At 40.1% G+C, this 27,886-nt stretch overlaps 1 protein-coding gene across 2 annotated transcripts; it reads left to right on the top strand.

The window, feature by feature from the left end:
• Positions 1-434: 434 nt before the first annotated feature.
• On the top strand, positions 435-26,899 carry BDKRB2 (bradykinin receptor B2). 2 transcript variants are annotated; one of them, XM_030007421.1, is made up of 3 exons: positions 449-529; positions 5,404-5,514; positions 23,981-26,899. In XM_030007421.1, exon 3 carries the CDS (start codon positions 23,983-23,985, stop codon positions 25,126-25,128), a length of 1,146 nt encoding a protein of 381 aa, XP_029863281.1. In that variant the 5' UTR covers positions 449-529; positions 5,404-5,514; positions 23,981-23,982; the 3' UTR covers positions 25,129-26,899. The 2 variants fall into 2 exon arrangements, with proteins under 2 accessions (XP_029863280.1, XP_029863281.1); XM_030007420.1 differs by lacking the exon at positions 5,404-5,514 and having other exon boundaries at positions 435-529.
• The last annotated feature ends 987 nt before the right edge of the window (positions 26,900-27,886 follow it).

The following is a 27,886-nucleotide window of genomic DNA, read 5'->3' as shown; positions in this document are numbered from 1 at the left end:
AGAAACATAAACAGTTCATTTCTTCCCAAGGAAAAAAGTGTGTTAGATTGTTTAAAGATCCAAGTCCTCCAGAAAGCTGACTTGTCTACCTCTTGATTGAGTCTATCACCAATAAAAAAAAAAAATGCATTCGCCATTCCCCCCAAATCAGGATCAGATTTGTGTGTGTCTGTGCGCGCGCGTGCATGCTCAGGGACAGTTCTGGAAGCTGTTGTGCAAACACATGACAGTTTTATACATGTACTGTGGCACATCAATATTTTAGCTGGATTTGTGTTGTTTACCACCCATATTCAAACATTAGCTGTCTCATACTAAATACAGTCAACAAACGTTGCTTTTAAAATATAGTATGGGAGAAAATCCAGGAATATGATGTCATCAACAGAGGGATGAGTCTGTTCTGTTCAGGGAGGGGCAGAAAGCCAGAAGTTAGACTCATTCATACAATAGAAGGAGCTTGGCTGTTCCCAGAGACGTGTTGCACTTCACTCATTTGTACCCGCTCAGTGGTGAATTTTCAGTCAAGGTATGTGTTTCCACTTCTCTTTAATATGAAAAGTTCTCATTATTTAAATAGAGTATGGTTTGTTGCTTCTTGGAAACAACTTCTTGAATTCTTAATATGTTTGTGGTTCAGTAGCAAAAGAGCTGATGTTATTAGTGTTCCAGAATCACAGAGGAGAAAAACAATTATTGTTAATGTGATTTTGTAACTTGTCAGGTTTTGCAGAGCTGTAGCATTTACAGAAAAATGCTTTATTTCAAAGTACCCACCGTATCAAAGGCACAGGGCTTTTCAGCTGCCACAGATACTGTCCAGTGTATGGGCTACTGCAGGGTAAGGATTTCTTCTGTCCAGAAGACATTTCATGTCTCTAATCACACCATGGGCACACATTCTTTCAACTCACAAAAAACCACCAGAAAGTGCAAGCAGTTAACTTTGTTTTCAGCTGAGAAATTACCTACAAAATAGCCGGCATAAGCCAGAGGCAATTCATTTCTGTACATACTGATCATTTTCCCTCTGTTTATTATTTTGATTCTAAACTTTGTGGGGCAGGAAGTGTGTATGCGTACCTTACACTACTAACCTGTGTCGTCTTCACTGACTGAATGTCAAAGACTAAACCTTTAAAGATTTTTCTTATGTTACAAAGAAGAAAGTTTTGGATGACCTTTAAGCAACATTATCAGTTTCTTTCTAACATCTGTATCCAAATAAAAAAATCCAGTAGGAGCATGATTTATAAGTTGCTGATAAAAACAAAAAGAAGCTTAGAACTGGGATTGTAATTAGGATCATATAACAAAAAGACCAAAGGTTGAAATATATGCTATACTTTTAGCTATTCATTTTCCATTACTCAGTAACCTAAGCAGCCATCTTAGCATAATAATAACAAAATAGCCATAAAGCCAAAAGAGTTTAAATAGTTTGTCATTAGAATCCTTGTTTTAATACACTGTATGTAATCTTACAGATGCTGTCTCCTAAGGTAAGAACATACTTATATCTTGAACAGCTGTACATATTTTCTTAAGGAAGCTAGAAGACAGCTGGGGAAAAAAAAAGTCTCTAAGATTGAAGTATCAGGATATTGAGTAATATCAGTCACATGATTTTTATCTTGTCTGCTGTTCTCTGAGAATGTGCAATCATTAAGAAATAAATGAAGAGAAGCATCTTCGCACTTCAAGATCATTCATAGACTTCCAAATATATTTTTCTTGTTTTCAGTGTGAATAATGGAAACACAAAGAGAAGGGATAAATGTACCCAAGTTAATAAAGACTTTGGAATAGCCAGAGCAGAGACACCTCCAGAAAATCTTTGTCAGGTTTTCCACTGGGGCCCACACATGCTAGAACAAGATTAGCTGAGTTACTCAGAGTTACCTGAACATTTTGTACCGACAATCCAACAAAAAACCTGCCTTTCCTATTGAGTTAGAACTTCCTGAAATAAAAATCTCATTATCGCACTGGAACACAGCTTTAAAAAATTCTCATAGTTATATAATATTTCTCAGACAGAAAACAAGAGGAATTTGGGAGAATTTTAGCACATTCATTATGAAGACCCTAAAATTCACTGCTTAAGAATAGTCAGTGTTTGATAGTCTGTTTTTCATTGAAAGAATGGGGTAAAGAGCTCTTAGAAACCTAAATCCCACTGTTTTCAAAGTTACAATAGAAAAAAAAAACATTGCAAGTCCTGGAAAACTCATCAGAGAATGAATACAGCTTTGTTTCCAAAACAAATTCCCTCCCAGTAACCAAGTCAACAGCAAAAGTACACCTGAACTCATTAGCAATGCTAATCAATATAAAGTTAAAAAACCCCCAAGAATAAATGTCATTTAGCTAAAACCTCTGCTTTTCTTTAAAAGTTACACATAAGCCAGCCTTGTTCTATTGTCACTCATGTTTTTTTAAAACTCTCAGTACTCCACACATTTGAGTTTCCCCTACCTTATCTAAAGGTTTATCTTCCTTCCGTCTTGCATTTAGCATACGTACTTCACCTACCGAGCTGAAAAGTTATGCCTCTGCCTGGCTGACACACAGCTGTAAAGAAACATGGTACTTTAAAGTAGAGACAAAAGCTCTCCTTAGCCAGTCCTCTATAACCGGAGTAACTCTGGGTGAATGGGTAGCTACTAAAGAATCACACCCTGCGGTACAGTCTTTGGGTGCTGACTCAGAAACCCAGCGGCTGGCAGGCAGATGGCTGAACCAGCTTCTCCCCTCAGCTGCGTGCCCCTGACCGGGGTTGAAGGGAGGAGGGGGCATCCCTGGACCGTGACAGCCCTGAGGTATGCAGGCTTAACCGCAATGGGAAAGCACCGAGGAGGAGAGCACCACAGCAATACTTTAAATTTGGACTCTGCAGGCTGCTGTCTTCAGGCAAACAAGGTTGCACCTGCTAGTGATCACCACAGTGGTGATATATCATTTCCTTAGAAATAATACTAGTGCACTGGGACTGAGGGGCCCTAGTCATGGTCCAACACCCCACTAAGGAGTTAAATGTTGGAGAACAGGCACAAATGGGATACAGACCAGAAAAACACAAGGAGCAGTTGCCTGCTGAAAGCATGCTACCTTCAGTCTGATGATAAGCAAGTCCAAAGCATTCAGACATTGTGGCAAAGCTGCTACATCTAACTTCAAGAAAATTCTTTGCTACTCTTGATGTTCCCTGAAGGGGTGGACTTGACTTACTTTTGCTGCTGTGCTGTATTTACCTCCCCTACATGTTAACTCCTCAACTTGATTTAGCAAGGTTGGGCTCATTTTTGTGATTCCTGCAAACAAATCTGATCATCCAGGTTTTCAGATCCACTAGTGCCGAGCTTTGCACGCTACGGTACGCCATAGTGGTGATAGTGTTGCAAACAAAGGCAGATTTCAGACTATGGCTAAGTTGCAGAGAATGGAGCCGTCAAAATGCAGAAATCCATTTCTCCCACTCATGTTATCTGAGATTACAGGTAAACTCCACAAAAAAGAGAGTGAACTATGGTTAGAGGTCCAGGTCTTTTTGGTATTAACAGGACTTATACATGCATGCCCAGAAGCAGAAGTGGCCACAGCTGGTTTTCCTCCTGCAGTGTTCCTACTTTGGCAGAAGGGAGTACGCTGCGGGCATGCTCTTTGGGACCTGCACCCCAGTATCTCTGGAGGTGCTCTGTCCCTTTGCCATGGCTATATGGTTTCCTATCAGCTGTCTGACTGACTTAAAGGCTGCTGCTCTGAAGTGGCATGGGGTACAAAAAAAGGGCAGCAGGTTCCCCTCCAGAAGGGTGATGTGACCCCTCTGCCCACAGACATGGAGCAAAGCAATAACGCAAGGCATTCTTGATGTGAAGGGTTAACTGCCTGCAGATAGTGGGCAGGCCAGTAAACTGGAAGTGTTTCATCAGGTCCCCTGAGCATTTTCACAAAAAGCAACTGTGAAGCCTTCATCATTCAAAGGTGAGACCTGATTCTTAAACAAGTAGGTAGGAAGACAGAAATATTGCCGTATATGTCACTAGGTTTTAGCTCAGGTCTGCATGCACCTCTCACCTCCTTCTCCAGCAGTCTTTCCCTATAACAAGCTGTATTCTACACTCTCTGTAATATATTTGGCTTTTGCTTAGATTATGAGCTCCTTGAGGCAAAGCCTGTCCCTGTGCTTGCACAGCTTTTGCATGTTGATTTATCACTGAAGCCTCCGGTCATCAGTATAACACAGACAGTATGGCAATATCTGCAGAGCAGTGCTCCAGGTCCTACCTGCTAGACAGGGGCAAACAGCACACCATGCAAGCAACCAGATGAAGGGACATAAAAAGGGATACAATTAACCACACAGGCTAGATCCTCAGCTGGATTGAATGCTCACAGTGCCATCCACATCAGCAGAGTAATGACAGTTCATAGCAGATGAGGTCTTACAGATCTGTTAGCAGAGATGAGTGATTTGCTCACCGGTAACCTGCTTACCAAACATGATAGAATAGCCACGTCCTTTTTCTGGCTTCTTTTTCCAGAGGGAAAGGTCTGTGAATGGCTTGTTTTCCTAGCTGTGAAATTAGGAGACAAGAAAGAAACATATGCAGTGCGTGTTCCCTTAACTATCACAACAGGTAAACTTTGCTCCAAGTCAAATTTTAGCCTTTGTAACTGTACAGCTTGAGCTCAGTGCTGAACTTCAGCCAACGAATCTTGCAACCAGTCTAGTGTCATCAGGTTATTTATTATAATGGTCTCATCTCAGTCTGTGATATCTGAGCTCAAGGATGGATCTCCTGTTTCTTTAGACTGAATCTGGAGAGCCCTCCCACATGCACCTTGTGCAGGATCCTGCTTTACCTGCTCAAGACCAGCTCACAGATGGCTGTTCTCCTTGGCATCACCCAGAAAGGTTTGCTGTGCCTGGGCCTTCCAGCGCTGGGCACTGGAAACATGCAAACGACTTTCTCCCAGAGTAAACAGCAAAAGAGCAGGCACATGGTCTGTGGCACTAAAGGTGACCACGAAAAGTTTGCTTTGTGGAAATTCTCTCTCCTCTCTCTCTATACACACATAGACATATATAGACACACACATATATACACCTATATAGACAAACACAGACAGACATTTATTAGCATCTTGTCAGAGAAGTAAAATACATGTTCCTCTACATAATCATGTTATCCATGCAGCCCTGTCCTACCCATTACTAGGGGACAGTCCCACAAGGAGCATCCACCACTTTCTTCCTCATTCCAATTTTTACTTTGTACAAAATAATCAACAAATATTTTCATCAGACATTTCTGATGTGTCCATCTATTAGGATCAAGACTGTTGTGTTTGTTTATTTCTTCTCCTTTTCTTGGGCAAAGATCTTTTTTTTTCTTCTAGTTAATGCCAAAATTTTCAAGTCACGAGGATCTTGGACTATCCCTCATGGGCAGATAGACAAGCAAAAGCAGTTATCTTCTCACAAGCCTTCCTTCTGTGTAGAGATTTACAGTAAGTAACAAAGTCAAATAATGAAGAAGGTGGACTAGCCATTTACAAGAGCAAGAGCACCAGTTTAAAACAGGAACTTTTTCAATAGCTCTACTCTTTTTTTTTTTCCTCTGTGAGTTGCAAGTTCATTTTGAAAGTGGTATTATTCCAACCTGGTTAAAGTAGTCATAATGAATCAGACATGAATGGCTGGGATATTGTTCACAGGAGTTCTAAATTATAACATATGCATTTTTTTAAAAACAGCATGTACAGGCATGTTACATAAGACAACTGTGTGCTCTTACCTTCTGCTTACATCATTCCTCTGAGAAACCTTTTTTTTTCATTAAACGAATCACCTTATAGCCAAGAAATTCCAGCCAGCTGGCTCAGCAAAAGAGACATTTCCCAGAAGCAGAAGGAAGTAAAAGTAACAAAGTGGAGTCGGTTTTGTGTAGGTGTTTCCTGCAATGTTTTGGAGACGTTAGTCTTTTTTGGAAATATAAGGCAGCAATTTGTTTTCTTCCACAATAGATGTAGTCTACAAATTGGCATTTGAATCATGATTACAGCTCATAACTGTACAGTATGAGATATTTGGAATTTGATTCTGCTATACTTTACATCATGTATCACTATAGACAGGTTTACTGTATAAGTAGTTTCCACTGCGCGCTTGTGTCTGTTTTTTAAAAAAGAGTTAAATGGAACATATTCATAAGGTTTGACTTAGGGTAAATGGACTCTGGTCAAATAACTAAAAAATCAAATAAAAGTTTTACTTTAAATACAAGAATCAAACAATTTCAAATTCTGGACTATTTTGAAGCTAGGTAAAATAAGAATCCAAACTGTGTGTACTACCTAGGTTTTATAACACTTTAAGTGAAAATCCCAGATAAAACTCTCATAACTTTGGTATATTCCTGATTCAGGCAGGAATCCCTATTCATTATTTGTTTTGGAACCCTTTTGCCTTTTGGGAAATTAAACCCCTCTTTTTCCCTTCTTTCCTTCCTTCCATCCTTCCATCTTTCCTTCCTTCCCAGCAGCAGCATTTCTCCTCTGTTTGTTTTCCTCAGCAGCATTATGTTCTCTTCCAGAACTCGCATCCACTCATTTCCTCTTCACTTGTTCCTGCCCTGACATCCTGGAACGAGCCTTTGCTGCCTGCTGCAGAAAACTGCCACGTGCAATTCTACAGAGTGCTTTATGTTCTACAGCGGTTCCAAAAGTGATGGTACACAAGCTCAAAGGTGACATGATTAACTTAAATAGAAACATTTTTCAAAATTAATGAAGCTGGTTAGAAGTCAAAATTTCTGTTTCACAGAAAAATTGAGGAGGGCAGAAGGAAGAACTTAAATTCCTATCTAGAATCAAAGAATCTTGACATTTTTAACAAAAGCAAGAAACCAAAACACAGGACACATGCACACACAGGAGAAATCTGCATGGGAAATGCTGGCACAGATTAGGGATTTTGAATGAGGTATTCTCCTTCTTAAGCAAATGCCTGGGGGATAAACTGTAGTGAGTTGGGCTCTTTTATTCTCTCTTTTTGGAGCTGCTCCACTTTGTAAAGATAATAAACTGTTTAGTTGGCCAGACAGAGCAAGAGTGAATCTGGGTCTCCTGCTAAGCCGTTAGCAGTCAGTATGTCTCCTCCCTTGTTCAAGATCAGAAATGACATCTTTAAAATATTTTCTGTTAAATTCCCCAAATCTTTTGTGAAAAATCTTTTTTTTAAAATCAGTTTCTCCAGAAACTTTCTGGTTTTATAGTAATTTTAATAGGAAAAGAAAATTCCCCTCCTCCAATATTTCGTAAAATATCTCCTACATAGCTGTAGTAATGCTTGAGTGTGAGGTATCAGAAAGTGTGATCCATTAACTATTACCACTGTGCAGCCAGGAAAAGGTCTCCGATCTTGTGTCAGTCTGTAGAGCCACTTCATGAAAACCCAACACCATGTGAATGCTCAATCTTTGAAGGATCTTTGGGTTCTGTAAGCTTTGGGTACAATATTTCTTTGAAGGAGCTGTGAGATATACTAAGGGAATCTGTCTCTAACTAAATTCTCACCATGTTTTTTTTATTGGCTCTGACATTCTGGAAAGAGCAGATAGACATATCTGGTGAACACCAGTGCTCAAAACCCATGTATACAGAGTGGAAAACAAATTGTCTGCACCAGATTCCAGCAAGGCTCTGACATCTCCCGTTGCTAACAAAGAGACAACAATAAATTAATACACAGTTTAATTTCAGAACACTGGCAAAGCATGAAAAGGCAAAAATAAAATTGTAATCCAAACAGACTGTTGTAAATCGGAGCTGTAGATCACACTACTTCTCAGCTGGAGAATTGTCCTGAACCTTCCAGACCTCTCAGTGTTGAAAGCCACACCCATGTTTTTACAATTTAATCACCAAATCCCTATCAGCATGTATTTGAATACTTAGTTATTCCAATAGAAATATGGTGTATTCCCACTTAAGAATTGATGTCATTAGAGTTCCCCTGGGTTTTCAGCATAAAAGCAGACTACATTTGGAAGTATATCTAATTTTTATCTGCTGTGACTATTGAGGTATTTGCAATACAGTCTGAAGTTCACTATAGTTACTCACACACACATGCCATTTCCAATATGTACATCTGGTTTTGAGCTTTCCTCTACGATATACAGACTGTGGTGATTTTTAACCATATCTGAAGACTGACCTCTTTACAATTACAAATGCTTTGTGTACTGGCTAAGTCAGAAGCAGATACATGAAAATAACATGAAATGACTGTCCCAGCTGCTCAAGCAACAGCATAGCAGGACATGTTTGACCTATGAAGGGCAAGGCAAAATGGCTTTCTGAAGTTTAACATTTAAGAAGTGAAGCACACTCCAGACTAGACTTCTTCTTTAGAAGGGAACTCACCAGTGCTTGCACTGCTGCACTCTTGCTTCAAGGGACTCTTAAAAGAATATGGAATTTAAAAAAAAAAAAAAAAACAAACAACAAAAAAACCCACCAATTCTTTTAGTAAAGACAACCTGCCAGTTAGACAATGAGTATCACGTCATGCTTGTATTGCCTTCCACGGCACAAATCAGTGATGCTGGGGATCATTCACTGGGATGGTCCATGAGAAAAGCTTTTCAGGAGGTTGAAATCTGAGTTTATAGTTTAATGTAGATTTTGGGATATGTCTACAGCTGTTAGAGGTTCTAAATTGAACTGAGACTGTCTTAAGAAGCCCATGTGGTAGAGGTGCTAACTTGAACAACCTGGATAAACATCATCTCCTCTGAGTTCTACCTGCTTGAAATTAAAGATGTAATTTCACTTGAACATTATATGGTTAATCATACTTTCTAGCCTATTCTGTTGTCAAAGCCCAACGTGCTGTTTGAAAACTGCACCATTACTCAGTGAAGCCATCCGTATATCACTTTGGTGGAAGGCATTAACAGAACACAAGGCATTATTACTAATTTATAGAGGGGACAGCTTCTGCCTGTGATGCCCTCTGTAATAAGGACTCCTCTGCTTGCACAGATGCATCAGCATGTGGCTCAGCAATAGAAAAAGTAGTAGCGACTGAAACATTGCCAGCTGCTGGTGGGAATGACTTTGTACTTGCAAATATGTTTTGCAGACACAAGACAACAGTTTGGAACATCTTTTATGTTTTTGAAAAATGCAACAGAGACTTAATCAACTCCAGAGTAAAATAATCAGTTACCCGTATGACAAGAAATGAGGAAAGCAGCAGCTGTCAAAGAAATAGCTATTAGGCTTTGGGACAGCAACCAGTCAGCCACACATACTATGAGGTTCCAATCTTTGCTATTGGAGATAGTCAGGCTTTTCTCAAAGGCCATACTTGTGAAAGCCAGTGGTGAAAATGTGCAGGAAATGCTACGTTATTGCAAATACCCCTGACAACAGTGTACACATGATAGTGATTGGAGGCACTGGAGATGGCAAATCTCTGCCTTTTTTCTAAATGGCTGCTGCAATGTTCTCAAGGTGCTAGAAGCAAAGTGCTTTCAGGGCACAGAGCCAGTTCATCTGAAAAGCAAATCTCACTATTAAGTATTTAGTGCAGAAAGGGAGCAATATTGACAAATACTATCTGTCATTAGACCTTCACATTTTGCCTAGTCATGAGAACTTAGAGCTGCTATCCAGGGAAAAGAGCAGTATTTCAATTACTAAAAGAAAGGAGTGGCTAAACTGAGCTGAAGAGGTCTGGTAGGAGTAATGCAACAAACCGCAAACCTTTAAAGGACATCCACGTGCATATCAGTGAGAAAGCCTTAAGTGGAGGTTTGTGCACTGCTGAACAGCTCTTCTATGCCTTCACTACAGCAAGGAGCATCAGTTGCTACATCTTCTTGGGGAAAAGAAATGCTTCAGGACTTACAGTTTTTCTTCTTATTATTCCACCTCTGATGCTCTATTGATATCGTCCAGCGGTTTCTGCAGGATATTCCCATTGTTCTCTATAATGAAGATATCAAGCAATTTATGTCACTCACATGCTTCGTCAGTGCTCTTCGTCCAGTGGTTTCTGCAGGATATTCCCATTGTTCACTATAATGAAGATATCAAGCAATTTATGTCACTCACACGCTTCGTCAGTGCTCTTCTATCTTTCAGACTGAGATCAATCCTGTAACTACTTAATTAGTTGAACTCCAAGACCGGTTCTGAGAACCTGCCCTAGGAAGAGTTTCTCCAGCCCACCTCTCAAAAACTGTCATCAGCCAGTTGAAAATTCACCTATTTCTTTTCCAACTTAGCTGGTTTTGGCATGGTACTTGCAGTAGTTTTAATCTATCTGGGTTTCAGGAAAGGTTGTTTTCTAAAGCAGGAAATTATTACTTTAACAAAGAGAGATAATCTAGCTGCCCAAGCTACTCTTGACAAAATCACTAGCATTTTATTTCTTTATCACTGGATACAGGTTACCTTAGCTATTCACTGGGCTCAGGGTATTGTCTGCCACTTGATAGATGCATTGTACTGTTTGATAACATCAGACCTGCCATTTCACATGACATCAGACTTCTGCAATGGATATTGAATTGGTGTCACAACATTGGTGTGTTAAGCTCTTTAAATTTTGCAGTGGTGGTGGGGTACAGCAATCCCTTGTCTACAGCAGAGAATTCCTGTGGTGCCTGCAGTGCTCAGGGGAGGGGATACAACCTCCTTTGACCCTATTCCAACCCAGTAAATCTACATGTCATCATAAAACTCAGGAAGCTTATAGTCTCTCATTTGCCCTTGTACTTCAGTTAAACTGTGCGAGTTGTGATCATTCAGCTTTGTAGACAGACACCATGAGTGAAGGAGGGTTAAAGGACATGTAAGATTTCAGCCCTTTGCCAAGGCTTAGGCTTTCCCAGCAGTCACTGCTGTCCAACAGGGAGACCTGTGTGGTTCCTGGTGCCAAAGCATATTACTCTCACTCCAAGCTGCACTTTTGCTGTTTCTCTCCCTGTACAAGTGTACAGTTAGGCTTGCTCCCATCCATCACTGTTTGCAAGACTGTGCAACAGTCAAGCTAGGCAGTGAGCCATCTAGGAACAGGAATAAATTATGTTAATAAACGATCATCTTCTTAGCAACAGATCCAATGTTGAGTGCAAACTCTGCAAAGATGAAAAATGTGAACAAAACATTATCTGATCATTGCCCCTGTTGGCAGGATGCCTTTCAGCTAATGATAGAAACTAGCGAGCTTTGTGAGTCTAAGCAAATAAGACCAAGCTTTGGATTTATTTCACCCATACTACAAACCAAATGTATTGTTGTTCTTTACTTATTTCTACCCAGCAATAATCAGGGCCCCAGACAGCACTGTCTCTATCAGGCATATATTTCCCTTCCCCTCCACCTGTGTGACTTGCAAATTTGCAAGGGTCCCTGACCTACATCTGCCATCTTCATCTCCCCAGTTTCCTCAGCACCTCCTCTGTCTGTGCCTTTGAGAAAGGGAACCACTCAGCCTGAAACCTGGGCTGACTGGGAATCTTAAAGCAGTGCATTTGGGGATGTGTCCTCCTCTGGAATTATTTAAAAGGCCTGCCTAGTGAAGTAGCAGCATTCCTGCTTATGTTACTGCTGTAAGCTAGTGCTTGCCCTCAAAGGAACCAAAGAACTTGAGAAAAGGAAGGGAAAAGCTTGATGCCACTTGCAAAGTTTGACCTTCTACCCCTTACCTTACCAAGAATTAAATACAAAACATCATTTTGGACCAAATATGAAGATCAAGTAAACAAAACCCAAAAGAACAGAAGTCAGACACAGAAGCAGATGGACCCTAAGCTCAATGATACGCTCAGAGCTTTCTGAAAGCAAATGCTGTCAACACAGCCCAACATACTAGTGTGCAAAACTAGGCTGACCCAATATCATATACATGGAAAAACACAGAGCACTGATAAGACACAGTGTCAAGTGTGATAAATACATGTATAGGCATGATAGGGCTCATCCTATCTCTGAAGGAGCAGACACAGCCTGTGAGTCTCCTAGCCCAAACCTGAACCTTAGGCATGGGCTGTCTTGGACCAGCCATGGTTCCCATGAAAAAGTTCTCAAGGAAGAACTCATTTGGGTGACTGTTCTTCACTTCTGCAGTGATTTTGCAGTCCCTAGTACAGCTCCTAGATTTCTCTCTCTCCTGACCCTAACTCTACCTAAATGCTAGTTCTTGGCTGCGCTTTGGACAATGAGCCCTCATGGTTAACCTTACCTGTTCTCATGTGGGGAAAGCCAAAAAGAACAGAACAAAATATCCTGCCAGCTTTGCAGAGTGAGTTTGTGGTCAGTTTTCTCCTGCTTGAATATTTTCCTTCTCAGCTGTCAAAACATTTTGAGCAAACACACTACAATACATACAGAAAAAATATAGATTCAGCTGTTCCTTGAGTGCATTGTGTAAGAGTAATGTGCTTTTCTGCAAGAGAATCAGAAAGGTATCATCTTGGTTCAGGGTGACACAAAGCTACTCAGGACTCCTGACACCAGGTTCTGGAGCGGAGTCGCATTAAGTCTAAGGGCACAGGAGTGGGGGTCCATGAAGATTAAGCTCCTGCAGAATTAAAGTAGATTAATGAGACTTGACAATAGCAGCAAGTAATTCAGTATTCACGAGGAGAGAGAGAAGGAGTTGTGAGATTGACATTATAAATGTTGCAATTGATGATACTTTCCAAAGATGGAAGAATCAGATTCATGGCCCTGCTTCAACAATTATTTAAGTACTTATACTCATTTGAAATAGCTTCATAAAGAGAAATAGTCAACATTATTCAATAAGCTTGTGGCCTTTTAGTATACAGGTATGTGGATCACTTGAGTTCCAGATTTTGTTCCAAGTTAAACAGAATGGAGACTTGGAGATAGGTCTCTCATCTGCCCAATAACTACAAAGAGAGGAACAAATTGGCTTTTGCTTGATTAACACTTAGATTTAAGATCATCATATACTTAATTTCTTCATAGACATATACAATGTTGACAAAGCTGGGGATGTCAAAAAAAGTAACTCGGTAAATCAGAACAACTTAAACTTTCTTAGAGGTGTTTGAACACCAGAAATTGAAGTGTGTGCTGGGAAGGGGAGAAAGGCAGTGATATCTGTTTTCAGAGTAGTTTGATAGTTTTTGAATTCATCTTCTTTCTCTGCTTGTGAACTGCAATGGTAAAAGTTGCTGAACAAGCATAGGGAGTTCTACTCTGTTTACTAATCCATCATGTACAAAAGGGAAGGGAAAAGCTGCACAGCATTAACATAATAGAAATCTCCAGGAAAACAAAACATTAAACCAGTTATTTAGGTCTAAATGTAAATTAGGAAATTGTTGCTGTGAGTGCATCACTGTACAGGTCCTGTATGTATCAAATTTTCAATTCTTGATGGCCCCACAGTTACAGACCTCATTTACTTTTATTGCCAAACTCTCTCAAACATTAGCAGGAGGTTTACTGTGAAAAACAAAACAAAAAAACCAAAACAAACAAAAACCAGCTGAGGGATTTACCCTCATATTTCATTCTTTTGTCCAAACTGCACCTTGCTATGGTAAGCCTCAAAACAGCCCTAGAACAGTATTCAAGGGATTTGGCATTTTCTATTATTTATTTGCTTACACCCTTCCCCTTTTAATTTAATACAGCTTCGATGCAGCCTTTCTCTGCAAATGTTCTCACCCAATGTATCACCAATGGCAATGTTTTTCTGGCTTACTTTCTGAAATCCAGGATCTGGGAAAGGTTTCCATACAAGAGGAATTACACAGCTCCAAAGAACAGCTAAGTGAGCTAACACCTGCAACAAAACTGGAACTAAATATTTAGAGCACTTTGTTTTAAGAAGTGCCCAATAAGTGTTCCCAAGCTCTCCATCTAGACTTTGTGCTTGCCACTGACTGGGAGTAAGTCATATAGCCTCATAACAGCTCATCTGAGAAATTTTCACAGGAAAAAGATTTCTGAGAGACTAAATCCACTCACATTTGTAAATTACTCTCAGTAAAATTACTGCTAATGAACAACACAATAATACATAGCATTTATAAATATTACAATAGGAATGATAGATGATCAGAGCTGTATGGCATCACATTTCTGACTAAATGTGTGTTTTCTCTACTCCATACTTCAGAGAAGGAAGAGGAAATATTTCTACAAGGAAAGCGGTTAATTTAAAAAGTTATTTCTTGCTGAATATTTCTAGCTTATGTTGCCTTTGAGATAGTTATGAAAGGCTAAAATATGGATGGGCTTTAAGTCAACTTTGAGGAATACAGAGTTCTCAGAAATGAGGAAGGTGTTACGAACATGCAGATTTTTAAAATGTCAGAAAGTCAGCAAAAACTAGCATGTGGAGACAGGTTTGTTTTTTTCCCCTGTTATTTTACCCATAAATAATACCTTTTGTCAGAAGAAACACAAAACAGCAAAAACAAAAACCCTTGCCTCTAACTCATCTGCTTTAGCTGTTGCCAAGGTACCACAGAGCTTTACACAGCATTCCTATTCTTCCAAAGGACAAGAAGCAGGAATTTTCTTTAAAAACAGCGGTAAGCCAAGGTCCAATACATTGAGCACTACATCAGCCATTTATTCATTTCAAATATGGCCCCAAGCCTCCTTTATTCCATTTTTCAAATACTTAAAAATCAGAAACATATTTTAGCTGTTTCTTCTGGAAGAAATCAGCAGCTTTTCTTTTTGAGCTCTTAAAAACTGGACTGTTTTAAAAGACTAATTCCCAGGAGACTCTTCCTTATCTTCCTTTGCTATAATTCTGTATTTCATTTTACAGCTATAACGCTTTATTTTATAGTGCCTATAATGCTCCATTAAGCCCAAAGATTTGCTATTTTCACAGTGGAGTTATACCCCCCACCCTCTAATCTTAATGCTAACATCAAGGGACAAAGGAGCCCCTGTAGGGTCTGGGGGTGCTTCAGAAACACCAGGGTGACTTGCTTGTCTCCAGAAGAACTCTCAGAGGTCCTGCATCATATACCAACCCCATGCAGATATCCCAGACAGCCTGCACTTTCCAAAATGCCCATATTCAAGCACCTGAATTGCCTCCCAAACACCTGGCTGCTGCTCTCCCTCAAAATCACAGAATTTTTTTACCTCCTCTATACACACTGAATACAGTCCCTCAGGTGTTCTGTTTAAAAGAGAGGCAAAACTCCCCATTGCTATGCCAGACCAAGCTGTCAACGAATGTAGATTTCTATTTTAATTTTCTGTGCATCATTCCTGCTTCACTGACTTAATGTCTTTGCTTAAGTCTTCCATCTCTCTCTCTCTCTCTCTCTCTCTCTCTCTCTCTCTCTCTGATTTTCTTTCTTTTCTAGCCACCTAAGGAGATAATTGAAGCAACATAAAGATTAGAAAAGTAAACGGAACAGTACATACATGTTGAAACATGGCTCCAACAGCCCAGTGTGTCACATGGCAGCCTAGATGCACTAGACTATATCAGCATGTTTCAGTCACTGGTGTTGGCCTCTCAACTCCTGGCTGTGCAGGCTCTGCTCTCCTGGCACTCAGGCTGCCTTCTGCCCCTCGCTGAAAACCCCTGTTAATACAAAAAAACCTTTTTTCTGGTTCCTTCTGTGATTTGGATGAGCCAATTTTGTGTCCCAATATTAGGGGAAAAAAAAAAAAAAAGACTTAGCAAAAGCCAGTTCCCACAGTGCTTTCCACAAAATGTCCATAGCTTCCTAAGGAACCTTGGTGAGCGAGCGCACCTTGGTGAGCTAGGAAACTCCAGCAAGCTAGGGCACTTGCTGCTGAAATTCAGCTCTTTTTTTGTTGGCCTTTATCCAACTGGAAGTTTCAGTTATTAGCACAAGAAGCACAAAATAAGGAATTTAGGATAATCTAGGTTGGAAGGGACCTTGGAATGTCTCTAGTCCAACCTCTTGCTCAAAGCTGGGTCAGCTGTGAAATCAGACCGTGCTACTCTGGGCTTTATCTAGCTGGGTCTTTAAAACTTCTGAGGTTAACAAGGTTGAAATTGAATGATTTAGTGGCTGGAGAAACTTGGAGATCCTGTTGTTTTGATCCTGGAACAGCTTCTAATGTTAAAAATAATTTTTTCTCAGTTCAGATTAAATAGAATTGTTGTACTAAAACTGCTCTTTCAGAACGGCAGCAACATCAAGCTTTGGTGACATTTGCAACATTTTGGAGAGCACCGTTAGTATAAAAGTTTCTAAAATATTGACAGCATCAAGTCAGAGGTCAAACATGGACTGTGACTCAAACACTATCACCAAATCTGGACTAAATCAAACCAGTGTTCATAATGAGATTTGCCCTTTTCCATATACAAATATCCTGTGTTCAGTACTTCTCTCCAAACCAGTTCATGTTTTCCGCATCCTACCAGCTGTCATGGCAGTCCAGCTGTTCTGTTCTTCTTCATCTCAATTGTAATTATTTTACACATAGAGAATACCTTTTGTCAGAATCATCACAGTTATTGTATGGGATATATAAACAGCATTGAAAATAACATCCCGAGTTACTTGGGGATAAAAAGTATGGGAATTTTTAGGAAAAGTACAACACTGGAGAGTCTAAAGTGAGCATGTTCAAGATTTCCACTTGGGAAAAAAATATGTTATGCAAAGTACTTCATTGCACTTAATTGGGCTTGTGCTCTTTCCACACCTTTCTTTAGTTGATTGCAATGGACAGTATCGGAATTGAGTGGCTTCACCTTCCACCCAGTGAGAAACATTAATAGCCTCTTCTTACCTTAGACCCATTGTTATTGAAATAACTGCTTTAACAGAACAACTTTTTTTGTCTTCAGAAGACCTCTCAGAGGTCTCAGAGGTCAGTAAAAGCAGAACATTTTAGGAATGTTTCTAACACTTCCTCTATCTCTCCAAAACAATGAATGCCTCAGTAAAATAAAATTAAAAGGACATTCTGAGTATCCTTCAGAGCATGTTTCAGAGATGCCACAAGAACCACATAATGTTACTTTTTGATATTCTGTCAGACAAAGATACAAACCAAACCCCTTCTAAGGCCAAAGAGAAGGGTACAAGCAGTCCCACTGGGCTTGGATTAGATGGAAACGAGACTCAGTCCACTGGGGATAGATGACAAAGTTGCTTTTTTGCAGTAGCAAGGGTTGAAAGAAGAGCACGTTGGAAATAGAAGCTTTGAAAATAAGTCTTACGAAGAAGGTGTTGAATTTATAAGAAGGATGTCTTGCCTGTATTTTTGTTGATACTAAATTCTGAAAATAAGAGTCCATCATAGAAGATGATCTCAATCTTCCAGCACACCTTTGGGTCCTTGCTGAGCAAGGCCTTTCCTTAAGCTATCCCATCACGTGTGCTGCAGGCCTGCTAGACCTGTAGGTGTGGGGCTAAAGGAGAAAATATGTATTGAGATTGTTTTGTTACAACCTCTTACTGAATAAAACCCCTCCTTTTCCTCACAAACAGATATTGTCCTGGAACCAAATCCTCCAAAGCTGTTAAAATGAAACCTACCTCTCCTTGGCCAGCAATACCTGTCAGATAGTCACAAATGAGGCAGTTTAGGGGAAGTTCTACAGCCTCTTAACAACTCATTGAGTCAATCAGGTTTACACTCCAAGCTCCTGAGAAAGCAGAAGCAGTACTTACATAGAGTCAGCAGGACACAGGCTTCCTTGCATGCACCGCACTGCAGAGGACCGCCCTTACCTACAGCAGCTTTTAAACTCCTGCTATTTCTCATTTCAGTCACAGCAGATCTGTCGGGCAGATACCTTCTTTCTTCTTATGGCTCTGACAGCTCTGTTGCATTTACTGTAGCTTTTACACTAGTATGAAGAAGGAAGGCTGCCAGACTAATAGGCACCACCAGGGGACACTTGGCTGCCCAAGCTGGGCTCAGAGATGGTCAGGAGGACAAACCCCCACAAAAAATACACAGCGTCAAAGCAGGCTTGGCTCTGGCAAAGGAACAGAGATTTAGAGGAGATGCTGTGGCAGGTCTTGGGTTTTTTGCTGTTTCTTTCTGTAGCTGACCTGCTTTCTAAAAAAGCACCATGTCAGAAGTGAGCCAGTGCCCCTCAGTTTGCAGCCACTCACTCAAAACCATGTTTGTCCTCTCAACTTTTCCACTCCTCCATGGCTTCAACACCCAGCTCTATATGAAGCTGTATGTATGTATGTATGGCAAGCCAGCTATATGTATCTGAAAACACTTTTGCAGCACTTAAACCAGGTAATTATAAAATACTGTTAAGGATGCTACACTACATACTGGGTGTCATAGCTGTCCTTCACAAGGCCCATCCCTTCTTAAGAAATCCCTGAAATAAATGGAAAACTAAGCTGCTCTCTAGGTAACCTTCATCATGAATGATGATCTATCACAGAAGTCCCTCACTTGGAGTAGTAGTCGGGCCTTGGGCCTGCTCTGTCCTTTGTCCTTGCAGATCAGACTATACAGGTTAACATCATGGCTGTGTACCTACCCTTTTTAATATTCCACCATTTGCTCCAGCAAACCACATTATAGGGGATAACATCATAATAGCCTGAACATATCTGTTATAGGCTCCACCTCTTGTTCCTGAGGACTAATTAGCAAGGCTAATATTATGACAATCTCAGTATATACTAGTCACAAATTTCACACCCGGTTTCTGCAAAACATGTAACCAGCAAAGTCACAGGAGCTTTAATATATGCATTACAAAGTCCCTCCCTTCCTTCCATAGAGTAGATTACTGGAATTAACATTGCAATAATCTGAATACTTATTACACATCTCAGGCCTTGTCCTTGCAAAACACATAACTGAGACCATCATAACACTTTAAGTTATCCACTCTATCTTAGCATCCAAGCAAAAGTTCAGCATAGTACAAGCAAAGATTAACACCACTAGTGGAGGTACTAATAGATTCATGAGTCCAGCAGCTGTAGGGATTCATCCAGATCCAAAACGGGTTGTGAAAAACATTCACCTGGTGCAGCATAGGCATTTCCCTATTTGGGGAGTAAAGCAACCCACACAAATGGGTTAGCTGTCCTGGAGCTTGCTCACATCCAGTATCAGCATTAATTGAGCTCTGACTTTTTTTTTCCTGTCCTTGCACTCCTTAGCTCACAGCTCTTGATCCTTAAAAGGTGTTTTGTCCCACTTCTTTTCTTTCAAGAACATCCATAGGCCCCAGCATGTATGGCTGTAACATGGAGACTTTCCCTCCACACATGACACTTATTCCAAGATTAACCACACTCCTGGACTCTAGGTGTTATCCTTCACTTGCTGATAATCTCACACCTGTCTTCTGGCACGCTTTCCCCCAGTACAGTACATACAGGCCAGTCCTTCACGAGCAGGACTTCCCACGAGGTTACCAGGCAATACCAAGGCACGTTAGTGACTGTGCCCAGCCCTCAGAGATTTCAGGCCATGGCACTGGTGATCACCACCTTTTTGGGGTCCCTCTCCACTTGCCTGTAAAGACAATCCAACAGCCCAGCAACTACAGTTGATTAACCCCTTCTTCCCAGTCCCTCTGCAAGGGTCCTTCCTTTGCAGCATTGGTAGGATCCAGCCATTCCTCAATGTATCCTCGCATCAGCCGACCCCAAAGCCCTCCTCCCTTGGTCAGGGCAGTGTCTACAAGAGGCACTGGGCAGGCCATGACTGCCTCCTACAGAGGGCACCCTGCAGCCCTCCATTATCGAAATCTTGCCATTTTTGCCCAATGTTATTAGCAAAAAATATTCTGGAACAACATAAGACCATGACTGACTGACAATGTTTTTAATGACTGTCAGCTGTAGGAGGTGAACTCCAGCAGGGACGAATTCAGCCCCCACAGGACTCCCTCCTAATCAGTAATGATAGATGGCTTCAGCTGGGCAGTGTTTCAATCAAAACTGTCAGATAAAATCTTTTTGAGAGTCCCAGCTGAGCCATTAGGACTGTTTTGCACTGCACAGAAAGTATTTGTAGAGGGTGTGTGAAGGGGTCACATTTATTTTCACTGAACTGTGATAAGCAAATGGCAAATCACTCTCTTTTCTAAGTTGTGGCTGTGTCAATCATAATTTATTGAGTAAGCACATACTATAAATGAGTTTCCTGTGCTATAGAGAATAGCACCATGCACATAATTTTAATAGGGTTTGTAAATTGATCATTAGCACATTTTACCTTGTTCACTCCTACATTTCGACCAATGCTTTATGGAAGGGCTTGAGCTAAGGACCAGGGAAGCAGGTCGCCAGAAGCCTCATGTCACGGACTAGGTCACGCCATAACTAGCCCCTGCACGCTGTTCCTAGATACAGTAATATGATATAATTAATTTGTTTTAAAGTATTCTAGGGATTTCCCTTCTTAAAAAAAAAAAATAAAAGAGATTAATTGTAGGAAAAAATATCATAAATCAGGCAGGTTTTGAGCTGCTATTTGCTGTAAATTAATTCCTGTTTATTGTTTTGCTATTAGTCATATGATGAGGGAAAGGCATAGAAATTTCCAACATAGCCTTTATGACCACTCTCTGAATTACTAATAAACATCTTATTAAATATGTGAATACATCCAACCTCAAAGCAGAAAATAATGCACGCACTTACAATTCTTTCTGCTGGTTCACAGCCTGCTACCAGCAGAAGAAACAGCTTCTGCTAATTGCATCGCCCAACAGAACCTCTCTGTTCTCAAATGACCTTTTGTTGATTATCCATTAGTGTTTTGCTTCCTATGTGTTTTTACAGTGTAAAGTGCCAGCATACACAGAAAGGGAGGCTTGAAACTGCAGTTTGCAATTTGTTAGTGGCATCTCTCACAGCCACTAAAGTTGGGCTTTGAGACATTTAAGTGTTTATGACTACCAGCACTTTGATGCCAGGCTTTGCTATGGGAGATTAATTAGAGAAAAGTATGGCTATCTGAGGTATTATTTAAGAACTCAGAACATCGAAGATATCAAAAACTTCAAGACAAAAATGAGTTGCAGTTAATAGGGGACATAGGAGGTAACATAAAGTGTTTCTATAAATACATCAAAAGTGAAAGGATAATGGAGGAAAGTCTAGGTCTCTTACCAAAAGGAAAATTCAACTAGTAACTCAGAGAATGATGAAAAGTTCAATGACTACTCTGTGTTAGTCCTCTCAGAAATGAAGATTGTGATCTGATATTTAAGATGATTGATTTGTACAATTTGATCTATATGAATCTGGAAACAACAAATTAAAGAATATATGGAGTTATGCAAAGTGGTAGGATCGTATATAACCCATCCTGGCATGGTTCAGGAATTAGGAGAGGAAATCCTTGCTACCAGTTTTTACGTCTGTGAAACCAAGGAGAATAGGGACATTTTAGAATCCCAAAGAGGGCAAAACACAGTACCTATCTTTAAAAGGCATAGATAGCAGGACTCAGGAAATTACAAATTTACAAATGTCATTCACATTTAAATACATGGAATACATGACAGCAACATCTTAAATAATCAGTATATCCACATATGGAGGATAATAAAGAATAACCATGTGATAAGGAACTGCCAATATAAACTTGTCAAGAATAAAGTTGTGTCGGACTAATCCAGTCTGGCCTAATGGATAAAGCAGAAGCAATAGATCAAGCATTTCTGGGTTTCAGTGAGGCTTTTGGTATTGTCCTATATTTCATCATGCTGAAATATGAACAAATAAAGTAACAGAAAAATGCACTATAGGTGCAGGTGCTCTGCTATGCCTGGAAGGGCTCAAATAAAAATAAGATTTCTAACTGAAGTATTTACAACCTAAAGTAGTTGCTTGCACCTGCAAGATGAAGAGAGGACATAAATCAGAATATCTGCAACGTTGCATAGCATGCACTGCAAATGGCGTTTGCTTTCAGTATAGGACAAACAAATCCATATCCACTAGACCTGAAAGCTCCAGATAACCAGTGTCACCAAAAGCACAGGTTACTGGACAGGTGTCTACAACGTGTAATGCTGTGTAATAAAGAGGGTCCACCAACCCATTCTCCAGATGCTGGTTGAAAACAATCAGAAATCAAAAGGATACAGGTGTCTCAATATTGAGGTGGTTCTAACAATGACAAGGTTAATGAAGAGGCAGGATAGAGGATGGAGAAATGTTCCTGCAGTTAGATATGGGCTTGAAAAGTTGAAGTTTTGGAAGGATGAAATTGGAGAAAGAGAATATTTATGTTGTTATCCAGTTTATGCAAATGCCGTCCTTTGCTCATGTTATGAAGGATTGGAAATGTATGTTGCTGACATTTTGTTTTGTGCTGATTAATCTGTTTTAGGTTACCTTGTCTTTCAAGGTTCTCAGTCCCACTTGCCTGTTTTGTTCAGTTGTCCTGTCCTGCCTGACACCCCTGTTATAAATTTTACAGTATAGAGAGAGTGTCCTTCATTACTGCCTTTACTGTACTCACTAAAATATGGTCTTTACCTTTTCTTTTGGTTCTCAAGAACTACAGTGCTTAATTAAAACTAGGTACACAAAATATGACCAACATTTTTCAGTAATTCTGCGTCCAAGAGCCAAATGTCTATATGCATATTGAGCGCTAACACTTATCAACCAACAAATTCAGTAACCAGAGCACGAATGAAAACCCCATCCTTTCAGGAATTACAGATGTGTCCCCTTTCTACTGCCAAGTTACCAGCTGAATCAGACAAATATCTTAATTAAAAATACATCTGAAAATCTTCCAATCAAACCATAATATAAACAGTGGTATTTTAAAGACCTGGAAAAAGATGAACAGTATTTCTGTCACCCACTCCAGAGAATTATATATACAGATCTGGGAGGCCAGTCTTGCATTTGAATAATATCTCAGCATTCATTATCTGAGAGCACAACAATAAAAACCAGTTAACATTTTAACAGTACTGAGTGGATGCTGCACGCTCAACTTCTGTTTGGTTTTAGTAACTTTTAAGCACATATCTGACATTTATGCCCATAAATACTTCCCTGTAAGACCCCAATCTGTTCTGACCCATAGAATATTTACAGTACAGCACCTGGTTTTCAGACTGTGCTCTTGCACCCAAATTGGCTCACTGCAGCCTGACTGCAGGCAGGTCCTGGCTTACATGATGGCCACCATCTTTGCCAAACTGCCAACCCACCCACTGCAGACCTATTAGAACCAAGTTCCCTCACAAAGGTTGTACCATTTGTCTCTTCTGTGACTTGCTTGCAAAAAGAGATTGTAACACAGAGACAGAAAAACACAACTGATTCCAGTGAGAAGTTGAGAAAGGCACACTGCTTGCAAACAGTGATTTTTGCTCCTGCATCTTTCTCGGTGCAAACTGGAGCTGCAAACTAAATGTCTGCTGTGACAGTCATAACATTTGCGAAAAAAATATGGTAGTGTTTGGGGAGGAAGCACCACTGAATTCCACCCAATTCTTGCTTTACAGGAGAGGGTGTAAAATGTTGAGGGACATGCCGCAGAACTAGCAGCTTAACGGTGAGCAACACAAGACTCACAAGGTACATCTGTCCTTTCAGAAACTATGGCTATTTATATACAAAGATAAGAAGAGAAAGTAACGATGAACCTCCTCAAAGAATAAAAAAGACTTGCTGCAGCTTGGTTCTAGTGAATAAAGGCTGGTAAAAGTTCTTTCCAGTTAACCTGTTGGTTACAATGTCTGCTGTTACTTTGTCCCCTCTGTTTCACCCACTTAAAATTGGTCCACACAGTCCATAGCAGTTTAGTCTGTGAAACTCTCTGCAAGCATGCAGGGTGTCTACGAGACAGCAACCCAGAGAATTGTAGCCTATTCAAAGCCATGCCTTTTAGGACAGTCAGAAAAGCAGAGCCAGCTTTTCTTATTGTGTCTTTTGCAGCAATCAGCTAGATGTAGTAATCTCATGTCACCTTTTTCTTTTTCTCTGCACAGAAATGGTTTCCATCACAACTGAAAATGTTACACAACTTTACAACACCCCAGCCACCCAGGAGCTCAGAGTCAGTCCACCAAATTTCCACAATAATTCAGGAGTGCATCAGCTGATTCAATATGAATGTATTAATCCAGATGTATGGAAATGGCTACAGGATTTTCAGCCTGGATTCCTCTGGTTTATATTTATTCTGGGAGCAATAGAAAATTCCTTTGTCCTCATCGTCCTGTGTTTCCACAAGAGTCGCTGCACAGTGGCTGAAATTTACCTAGCAAACATGGCATTTGCTGACCTAATGTTAGTCTGTGCTTTACCTTTCTGGGCCATTAATATTTCTAATAACTTTCAATGGCCTTTTGGCCTGTTCCTCTGTAAAGCTGTCAACATAATGAGTAACATGAACTTCTATTCTAGCATTTATTTCCTGACACTAGTGAGCATCGACCGCTATCTGGCCTTGGTGAAAACCATGTCTCTTGGACGGATGCGACGAACTGTCTGTGCCAAATGGAATAGCTTTGTCGTCTGGACATGTGCGTTGCTCATATGTTCACCTACAATGGTGTTCCGAAATTTACAGTATTACGAAGGATACAACATCACAGCCTGCGCTCTTGTTTACCCAGTCAGCTACTGGGAGCCTGCAAACAACTGTTTGCTGAATATTGTAGGCTTTGTGATCCCACTCTGTGTTATTACCTACTGCAGTATACAAATCATCAAAGCCTTACGAAGTAGCGAGCTACAAAAAATGAAGTTAGTCCAGACAGAAAGGAGAGCCACCATGCTGGTCCTTGCTGTGCTCTTGCTGTTCATCATTTGCTGGCTTCCGTTCCAGATCAGCACGTTCATCGACACAATCCGTTACCTCGCACCCACTTTCATATGCCTGGAAGAAATCAATGACATATTGACCCAAGTAGCTACATACTGTGCCTTTAGCAACAGCTGCCTGAACCCAGTCCTATATGTAATTGTTGGGAAGCACTTCCAGAAGAAGGCTGTGGAATTCTACAAGGACTTGTTCCCAAAGAGGTGTAGAAAATCACAGTCTGTGCAAATGGAAAACTCCCTGGACACTTTAAGAACTTCCATTTCAAGTGAATACCCAAGGAAAAAGTCTGTTTTCCCATTGCCACGATAGCACAATTTGTTCATCAGGAGAAAAGCCTTCTAACATATCAGTCTCCACTAATATCCATCTACTACCTATCCACAGAATAAATGTGGTAGTATTCATCATTTCGGGGAAACCAACAGTTTGATCTTAATGGAAACTCCATACAGAGACCTGTTTCTAATGTTATTGGGTATTTTTCATGATTGAATCCTACTTTGTAGCATACTTAGATTTTCATGGCTGAATAATATTTGATGCATGTGTCATTTGAAATGTTCGCATTTCTAAGGTGTGTATACATGTACATACAGTTCTCTGAATAGAACCCCAGTATAGAAACTATTGTCAGGATTGTGTAACTACTTATGGTACCCATTCAGTTTGTTAGACTAGATTTTGACAGAAGGGACTTGTATTTGATTAAGTTCTGGTAAATGAATCCTGTAGGACTACTATTCAAATGGATTTTCAGGTGTGGCCATCTTTTGGGCTTTTACTTTCTCTGTTCAGTCATCCAAACCTATTTTGATTGTTTGATTGACAAGCTGCGCCTTTTTGCAACTTCTCTGCCCCTGCTAGTTACAGGTTTACATCAGCTTGTACGTACAGAAAGTAGCTCAAAAAAGGTAAAGCAGTAGTAGAAGAAAAGCTGCAGCCAGCTGCATGAAGTTAGCTGAGTTTTCTTTGTAGCAGGAGATTCTTTACCCCTTCTGCATTGGGGTAAAAGCATTCGCTTAATCCTTTTGAGTTACATTCATAGCTACACTTCAGCTCAGAGACTTAGTTTTTAATACTCATAAAGCAAAATTAATATTTGTAATGCTATTTAATGGAAATATAAAAGCTCAGCACAACTTGTGTAATCTCACAAGTAGAAGAAACTGAAAATATGAAGGAGAGCATCACCTAACTGCCTTAGAAATTTAACTGAAGCTAATAGGAGTCTTGAAAGTTTGGAGTATTCAAGAATGGCCTTTTCAGACTCTAATAATACCTACATTTTATTTGTAGAGTTAATCTGAGTGATTTTAATACAAGATAGCTTTTCCCCAATTGGACTGGATTTATGATCTAAGTTGAGTTTATACAGATGATAAACTCATAGTGTACTGAATTGTCAGTATGCACTGTTACCTCTAGGAACCTTGATTGAAAATTGAGCTGAAGATGATCAGAAATGTTCTGAAACTAACAGAGCCTTTGTTCTTTTCAAAGCACTTAAGGTTACAGCCTTAAAACCACCAAAGGAAATGGGAGTTTGGTGACATAAGTAAACTCAGATGGTGACTGCATGGTCTTTATTCATCAGAGCTAGAATGGAGTAAAAAAGTTCCATTTAAGATGGGAAATTTGTATTAAACCTTCAAATAATTAAACCCAAAAATGCTTTAGAAGTGTGTGGATGTGCTATAAAAACCATCAGATTTAGATCATTGTAGATGATTTATAGACAATTTCCATAGGTTTTCTGTAATAGTCTAGTATAATCCTATGTCATAAATACTTTTATTGTTCATTATTTATATTGTCCAAGACACTTATGATGAAACTCTGCAAGGTTTTCTGCTATCGCCAGTGTTATCAATACTGTCTCGTTCATGAGCATGCTGTTCACACAACCATTAAATAAAAGGAACTCCATACAGAGGTTATGGAGGCAATGGAAGAGATTTTTGAGTATTTGGTACTGAGAAGTAAAATATAAAAATGTTATTATATTAATACGACATTAATTTAAATCATGTAAATATATAGACACATTATTGTGCTATGCAGTAAGCATGTACAATGGAAAATAAACTACTTCAAGAAATGAGATTTGCTGGCATTTTCTTCTCTAGCCTGTATCCTGTTCCTCAGGAATGACTTGTCAGAAGTGCAACTGTTGCAGGTACTTTCTTTCACTTCCCGTTGTGCCAAAGGAAAGTGAGATGAAACCATAGAATTTTAGCTACCTTCAAAGCTTTGGGTCAGCTTTCTTTTCAGGGCCCATTTCTGAGTGGTGCTGGCCACCTTCAGTCCCTTTGGAAGTTAAAATCTGAATTAAGGCATCTAAGGATACTGAAATCTTTTCAGTAGCTTTTCTCTGCCTGCTAGTAGCTCAGGGTCCCATGAAACAGCAGATACAACTTTTCTTTGTGAGGACCTACAGAAGAGCCTATAGGTGCTGTTTGCAGGATGGACCCTCTGCCTAAAGTCTTTGCTCTTCTCTCAAAGCACACTGACACCAGCAGCAATGGAAAGCCCCTGCAGAATGCACAATGCCAGCTCATGGACTGTTTAGTTCATGTTCTTGTCCACTTTCCAATACATTGTACAGTATTCGCATGTACCATTTATGCGGGTAAGAAAAAAACCCAAGAAATGAAGTGCAATGTCCAAGCTACATCTTACCTACTGGCAGTTTACAGTCACACTCAGACGCTTGGCTCTGTCCTGTTCTCACAGAAACAAGGCAAATATGAGAAGGGTTCTTGGTAAAATGAGGGCAGACTTTGCCCTGAGGACCTCAGACTGTCAAAGTGTAATTGCATCACATTTTTATTCCTCTTTATCCTGTCCCCCTCCCACAGCTGCTCCCATCTTCCCTGTTAACCTGAGGCTGCCACATCTTTATTGAGACTTTGGCCACGCAAACAGTTGACTCTGCATTCAGTGCAATGGAGGTGGCTGGGGACCATTGCCACGACAAGGATATCAACAGCCAGTTGATATTTCTGGCCTGCAGTAGGTACAGGCAGGAATAATCTCATCTTTTCACTGTCTAGTTTTTCAAGTTGAT

Source organism: Aquila chrysaetos, chromosome 2 (genome assembly GCF_900496995.4).
Source record: "Aquila chrysaetos chrysaetos chromosome 2, bAquChr1.4, whole genome shotgun sequence".
Lineage (NCBI taxonomy): Eukaryota > Metazoa > Chordata > Aves > Accipitriformes > Accipitridae > Aquila > Aquila chrysaetos.
This window is presented reverse-complemented; position numbering and strand designations above follow the sequence as displayed.